The 7,124-nt window shown below is 62.6% G+C and overlaps 1 protein-coding gene across 5 annotated transcripts in view; it reads left to right on the plus strand.

Moving 5' to 3' along the window:
- Mroh1 (maestro heat like repeat family member 1) overlaps positions 1-7,124 on the plus strand; it is a 73,393-nt gene extending 66,269 nt beyond the window's left edge. For 3 of the 5 annotated variants that reach the window (XM_076836096.2, XM_076836097.2, XM_076836101.2), the window contains 11 exons: positions 542-707; positions 1,171-1,364; positions 4,163-4,300; positions 4,552-4,666; positions 5,062-5,208; positions 5,351-5,539; positions 5,745-5,993; positions 6,060-6,194; positions 6,269-6,371; positions 6,455-6,520; positions 6,844-7,124. In XM_076836096.2, the coding sequence (XP_076692211.2) occupies positions 542-707; positions 1,171-1,364; positions 4,163-4,300; positions 4,552-4,666; positions 5,062-5,208; positions 5,351-5,539; positions 5,745-5,993; positions 6,060-6,194; positions 6,269-6,371; positions 6,455-6,520; positions 6,844-6,929 (1,588 nt within the window). In that variant the 3' untranslated portion in view covers positions 6,930-7,124. The remainder of the gene's footprint in view (positions 1-541; positions 708-1,170; positions 1,365-4,162; positions 4,301-4,551; positions 4,667-5,061; positions 5,209-5,350; positions 5,540-5,744; positions 5,994-6,059; positions 6,195-6,268; positions 6,372-6,454; positions 6,521-6,843) is intronic. The other 2 variants (XM_076836098.2, XM_076836100.2) reach the window with 1 other exon arrangement.

Here is a 7,124-nt window from a genome sequence, read left to right on the forward strand (position 1 = left end):
CCCAGGCTGATTCTTTGGTTTTCTTTCAACTTTGCTATATCTTTAGAGTTTCTAGTTCCCATTAGACATTTTGAACTTTATAGTGATTTCTCTGATCACAAACCTGATTCTTCTGAGTCCAAACACCTGTATCTGTGAATGCACGGGCCTCTTTCTGCTACCCATGGCATCCAGGTGATCTCCTGTGCTGCCTCACCCCCGTGTCCTGGTCCTCTGTGACCATGAGCTGCTCCTGGACCCTGCCTCCTTGAGAGGCTGCTGTTTCTGGCGGCGCCCCAGCAGTGCCTGCACCCTCCTGCCTCGGGCCCTGGGTGCAGGCCTGGAGCCCTCTGCCAGCCTCTCACTGCCCCTGTTTACAGACCTCTGAGGTCGAGGAAGGGGGAGTTCACATCTCAGGTCAGGATGCTGCTTGCCATCTAGCTGGAGCTGAGGCTACTGTATCTGAGCACCGGGGAGCTGGGGGCTTTAGTGCTGCTGGGCAGAGGCCCAGCCTGGGTGCCAGTGCCTGTGGTTCATGGTGACACTCCTCTCGCCTCTCCAGCCACACCTGTGCCCTGTGGCGGGCCCTGGCCGTGCAGCCCAGCCTCACCACGCAGGTCCTGGAACTGCTCCTGGAGAAGATGAGCAGGGACGTCCCCTTCAAAGAGAGCCGGGCCTTTCTGCTGGGCAGCAGCCCGCACCGGGTGGCCACGCTGCTGCCCCTGGTGGTGAGTGGGAGCTCCAAGGGCACCAAGCTCCCCACCCCACAGGGAGGCAGGCACCTGGCAGCTGCATGGGGGCTCCAGGGCTGCAGGCGCCGGCCCAGGCTCGTAAAGCCTGGCAGGTGTTGGCCCCCAAGGGAGCCCATGTCACTTTGTTTCATCCTGTGAAAAAAATAACCCAGCCTGGCCACATTTTAAGCAGTAAAGCAGCTGTGGGAATTCCTTCCTCTTCCTAAAGAATCGAGAATGGGTGACCCAAGGCCCCTCCCAGGGCCACCATGCCTCCTGTCCTGGGAGCCGCGCTGCCCAGGACCATCCGTGCGGCGGCCCCGGGATTCCTCCTGCCTTCCTCTGTAGAACCCATGCACGTGGGTGCATGCCAAGGGGCGGAGGTTTGTGGGGTCCTGGGGTCAGAGAGCAGAGGTTGCTGTGTCCTATGGGTTGCAACCCTGCTGGGGCCTCTCCCCAGGCCACCTGTGCACTGTACGAGGTCCTGTCTGCTCCCGCCTCGGGGACTGCGGTGCTAGAGCTCTACCCCCAGCTGTTGGTGGCGCTGCTGCTGCGTGTCAGCTGCACTGTGGGTGTTCAGCTGCCCCGGAACCTGCAGGTCAAGGAAAGGAGGAACACTGGCACAGCCCCGGCCAGGAGCCTGGAGCCCTGCAGGTAAGGGCCGTATGCTGTGTGCTTTGGAGGCAGGGAGGGTAGTGTGCCTGCTGCCTGGCCCTGAGGGGAGGGCCCAGGAGAGTCTGCACCCAGGGCTGGCACTGCCCATCGGTGCAGGGTCGGGCCGTCGTTGTGGTGCCCAGACACGTTTTGTGCTGGGGGTGAAGGCCCCCCTGTCTACAGTCCCCTGGTCTCGTCTCACCTGTGCAGACAGGACTGGGGTCGGCACTGGGTGGGGACAGGGGTACTGCAAGCCTGTGCAGCAGTGCTGACTATGGGTGGCTGCCAGGGACTTCGCAGGGAGCTGCCTGTGGTCCAGGATGTTACTCTCTCAGTGGGGCGGTGGGGGGGTCTCTGGGCATGGCCTGGAGCCTGCATGGAAGGAAGCTGCCCTAGCAGAGCAGCCTCGGGGTGTGCCGGGGTGCTGAGCAGGAGTCGCCAGGCTGCCCTGAGCTTTGTGCAGCGCTCCTGCCCAGCCCCTGGGCTGTCAGGGGTTGGGCTCTGCCATCTCTGTGGAGTGAGCCCTGAGTCTGAGGGCGGGTGACCAGGGGCGGGTGAGGCAGAACCAGCCAGCGGACTCGAGGCTGGGCTGCGCTGTCCTCAAGATCTAGCAGCACGTGTCTCTCTTTCGGGCTTGCTGGTCCTGGTCCTTGGGGTCATTTCTGGGCTGGCGTGGGGACACTCAGGGTTACCAACAGTCTGAGCAATGGAAGAAGACGCTCCATGAGGCAGCCTGGCAGTGCCACGTGACCCCTGGACCATGAGCCTGGACTTTTTGGCGAGCCCTGGGTTGCCATGCCCCCACCCTGACTGCCCTGCCTCCAGCCCACCCAGGTGTCCAGGTTTGGGTGGGTACCTCTGCCAGGGATACATGGAGGGGTAGCCTCAAGTCACCCACCACCACCTCCAGGGGCTGCTCAGCCTCAGGACCCACTTGTAAACCCAGCAGGGGTGGGTGCCAGGGCTGGCTTGGCTCTCTGAAGACCCAGTGGAAACTGAATGGGAAGGAGCAGCTGCTGGCCCGGCCAATCCCGGGCCTGGCATGCTGGACTCAGCTCCGCCTGTGAGTGTCCCCGGGAGCCCTGGGCCCCAGACATTTGCAAAGCCTGGCTGACAGGCCATCAGCTCACAAACGAGGTTCCTTGAGCAGGAGCCAGCTGTCTCCCTCCGGCACTTGGCCTAGCACCCTGCTCCTGGCTCCCTTGTGGCCCACTGCTGGCCCTGTCCCGTGTGGACGGAGGTGGGGTGCTCTGCATTAGCTGCAGCAGCTGGTGTAGCTCTCGGCCTGTGGTTGGTGCAGGCTGCTCCACATCCAGGTCCCAGGACCCCCAAGCCCAAAGACCAGACCTTCCTTAGAACCGAGGACTCCTGGGTGCCCACTCAAGCACCCCCTCCCCACCCCGAGCACACAAGGCACTGGTCCAGCTGGTGGCCAGCAGTGAACCACTTCAGGATGTCCCCAGGGAGGTGGCTGGGCTGGGAGGAAGTCCCAAGCATCTGCTTCCTCCTGGAGCCTCTGCCTGGGTTTCTAGGTTGTGGTTCTCCAGCCCCACCCAGGGTCCTTGCCCCCAGGGGCTGAGGGGGTCCCACATGCCTGGGCTGGCAAGGCCTGCCCTGAAGCCTCAGCAGTGCCCCTGCCCACCCGCTGGACACCTGAACCCACTGCTCCCCACACCCCAGCACACCATAGCCCCCAACACAATCACAGCCTATCAGGGCAAACAGAAGGCTCTTCAGGCCCAGCACTTGGCAAGAGGCAACCACTGTAGTGGACAGGCTGTCACATGGCTATGGTGTCACCCATGGTGGGTTCCTCACACTGCCCTTTGAGTGTCTGCCCGCAGGGCAAGAGCTCATGGGGATGATGCCTCATGGAGTCAGATGTGTACCTCTGACTTGTGTACAAGCCATTGTAGGGCCTAACCTGAGTGGCCAGTGAGCAGAGGAAGGCAGTGGCGTGGGAACCAGACCTCTGCCGGGGGTGGACTGGTCTGGGCGAGACCACAGGCCTTAGTGAGGATGCCAGAGCTACCTGCAGAGGGCTTATTGGAGCAAGGCCCTGGGGATTGTGGTCTCGGTCTCATTTCCTGTTAGCTGCTGGCCTGTGAGCCTCAGGTCTTCTGCAAGAAACTGGAGAGCCAGAGATCTGGCCCAGCCCCCTGCCTGTGACCCCCAGCACCGGATGATTCTCTGCCCACTGCTCCAGCACTGGGGCCGTTTTTTGCTCCCTCACCTGGTGGCCTTGCTTAATCCCTGGGAGTGGGGCAGAGGCCCAGCCTGCCATCCCTATGGAAGGCCCTGGAGACAGGATTACACAAGGCTTTTGAGGGGCAAGAACTGGCTGTGTGCAGGTCCAGACCTGGGGCCACTACTCTCATGGCCCAACAGTGGCTTGGCACATCACAGCAAAGGTGCTTGGGAGTGGCTGGAAGCCAGATGTGGCCTCTTCCGATGTCCCTGCTGCAGTTATGGCTGAGGAATCCAGAAAGGCTGGTGTGGCCAGGTGGCTCTGCCTGCACCCACCAGTGGCTGTGGCTGATCCGAAGCTCCCCACTAGGCCAAGAGATGGTGGTCTTTGTCTCAGGCCCTGCATCAGTCATGCTGGGCACCCAAGGACCTCCCTGCAGTCCTAGCAGCCTGCTCCCTAAAGGGTGGACTGGCAGGCAGGGGCAGCCCTGGAATTCCGTCGTGTGTGTGTGTGTGTGTGTGCGTGCGCGCGCCCCCAGTGGGAAAAGACACACAGAGCCCCTGTGCTCCAGGCGGGGCCCACTGGGCAGCTGAGCTTCACACCCCCACAGCTCTGCAGTGGACGCGCTCCAGGCCCTGCTACTCCGAGGTGGCAGCCAGGATGTGGCACAGTGTATGCAGTTGGAAGGGGGCTGGGAGCTGCTCAGGACCTCAGCAGGGCACGAGGAGGGGGTCACCCGGCTGGCCAGGTAAGCAGGCTGAGTTCTGTTCAGGAGACATCTGCGGGCGCAGGACCCCTGGAGCTGCCTAGGAGGGGCATCTGTGAGCCAGAAGAGGAGGCTGTGGGAGGGGGTGTCTCTGAAGGCTTGGGCAGGGCTGCCAAGAGTTCTGGTTATGCGGGGTGAGGGGTGAAAGCGCCCTTAGGTGCACGTGAGTGGACTGGACGGGGCCTGTGGGCTCCAGGCAGGCTGCTTCAGCCTCTGGGGGCTTCCCTCCCCAGTGCCATGGCCCGGTGTGCAGGGCCCCGGCTCCCCCTAGTGGTGAAGGCGCTTGTGTGCACACAGAACAGCCTGTACGAGATCCAGCGAGTCACCTCCACCGCCTTCCTGGCTGAGGTAGGACCCTGAGGCAGGTGGGGGTGGTCACGACTTCCTGCTGGGCATTAGGGAGACACCATCTCTGTCTCATAACTGAATAGGAGCCCACAGGCGGTGCTGCCTCCCCAGCCCCTGTGGAGCCCGCTCACTCTTCCTGGCATTGCCCGTGGTGGGCCCAGCCCATAGACTGGCAGACAAGAGCTCCTCAGGCCCTTGGTGGCCGCTGCCTTGGTCCTCCTCAGTGACCGTAGAAGTTAACACTTTGGCCAGGCCTGCAATGTCAGTTGTCAGTGCAGACCTGAGGGACGAAGGGGATCCCCAGCCTGTCTGGACCCCCCCCCCCCCCCCCCCCCCGGTTCTGCTGTGGTATTCTGGTAGGAGGCAGCAGGTGGTCACGGTGCCTTTGCCCCTAGCTGCTCAGTAGCAATGTGGTCAATGACCTGATGCTTCTGGAGTCCTTGCTGGACAACCTGGCAGCTCGACAGAAGGACTCAAGTACCAGTGTGCGGAGACTGGTGCTGCGTGGCCTGGCCAATGTGGCCTCTGGCTCCCCGGACAAGGTGGGTCCAGCAGGCCATGGGTAGGTTGTGGAGATCCAGGTGGAAGTGGACAAGGGTGGTGGCTGTGTGCAGCTGCTTGGGGCTGGGGGACAGTGCCTGCAGGGGCCAGGAGCAGAGCAAAGACTGAATGCAGGGTTTCCAGGTGCGGGCCCATGGCCCTCAGCTCCTGACAGCCATGATCAGTGGGCTGGACGACAGGGATGACCCGCATGGCCTGGTGGCCCTGGAGGCCATGATGGGCCTGGCTCGACTGCTGGACCTGGTGGCACCCTGGGACCTGCGCCTGGTGCTGCTGCACACAGTGATCCGGATCCGGCCCTTCTTCGACAGTGTAGGCCAGCCACGGTGGGGTTGGGTACTGAAGCCAGTGTTCATGGCCCCTGGCCAGTCCCTGCCACTTCCCCATGGGTCCCCTGAGCCATACTTCCACCTGTCACTTAGGCCCCAACAGGTACTGTCTCCCCCAAGCCCCTAACAAGGAGTTTTTCTGTGGCAACCTGAGTTCTCTTCCCACACCCACCCACTACATGGGACAGGAAGGATGGCACCTGACAGGGACCCATAGCTACAGGCTGCAGGAGGGCCAGGGGGAGGAGCACTGTACGGTGACAGGGCAACACCTCCGCCAGGAGAAGGTGGAGTTCCGAGAAGCATCCATCCGCCTCTTTGGGCACCTCAACAAGGCCTGCCATGGGGACTGTGAAGAAGTCTTCCTGGAGCAGGTTGTGGGTGGGCTGGTGCCTCTGCTGCTACACCTGCAGGACCCTCAAGCCCCTGTGGCCAGTGTGAGTAGCCGGTGGGGGAGGGGTGGGGCCTGGGCCGGGCATGGGGCTCAGCGTGGCTCCCTGTAGGCCTGCAGGTTTGCCCTGTGCATGTGCGTCCCCAACCTGGAGTGCGAGGAGCTGGCAGCCACCTTCCACAAGCACCTGCAGGAGGGACGCAGCCTGCACTTCGGGGAGTTCCTCAACTCAACCTGCAAGCACCTGGTGAGATGGGCACGCGGGGGGAGGCCCTGCCCAGGCGAGGCTGTCCACCCTTACTGCCTTGCCTGCCTCTGCAGATGCATCACTTCCCTGATCTGCTGGGCCGCCTGGTGAGCACCAACCTGTTCTATTTTAAGAGCACCTTGGAAGAGGTCCGCGCTGCAGCCCCCATGCTCACAGGTGAGCGCTGGCTGACCTCCTTAGTCCCCGGACCCTGGGGCCCACCTCCACTCTTGCCACACACCTAACCCCACCTGCTGCAGGGTTCCTGGTGCTGCATGCAGAGCCCGAGCAGCAGCCGCAGGTGGACCTGGAGCAACTGATTGCAGGTGTGTGCCCCCACAGCCTGAGCCCCCCACCCCCCAACCTGCCCAGCTCTGCTGGGGCCCAGTGACCCTGTGGGCATCTGTGGGGACTAAGTGATTTTCCTGGATTTCAAGATTTTTTTCCCTGTCACTGGTGACCTCATCGTCTCTAGTAATTCACGGAAACTTCCTAACTGTTCCAAAAGAGCTTAAAAAACACTAAAAAAGGAAAAACTATCTTTCCGTTGGCTCCCAAGTCCTTCCAGCAGAGCTCCGTTAGGAAGGCTGTGGGCGGCCCCAGGAGCAGGCGCAGGGCGTGCACACAGCCGCCTCTCTCTCCGTCTCAGCACTGCAGCTCCTGCTGCGGGACCCAGCACCCGGGGTCCGGGAGAAGTCTGCAGAGACGCTGGGCCGCCTGGTGAAGTTCGCCTGAGGCAGACCAGCAGCCCGACAGCAGCGCAGCGTGCCTGCACCTGCCAGAGGAAGGCCTCCTCGGACCCTCTGCTGCCAGGCACTAACCGGACCCAGCCCCTGCTGGTGGGGAAGGTGCCAGGGGCCAGACTGGGCAGGGCAAGCCAGTGAGCCCCCACAGGTCTCCCAATAAAGCTGTTTGCTCCTCAGTGGGTAA

The sequence above is a fragment of the Callospermophilus lateralis genome, chromosome 16 (genome assembly GCF_048772815.1).
Source record: "Callospermophilus lateralis isolate mCalLat2 chromosome 16, mCalLat2.hap1, whole genome shotgun sequence".
In the NCBI taxonomy this organism is placed as follows: domain Eukaryota; kingdom Metazoa; phylum Chordata; class Mammalia; order Rodentia; family Sciuridae; genus Callospermophilus; species Callospermophilus lateralis.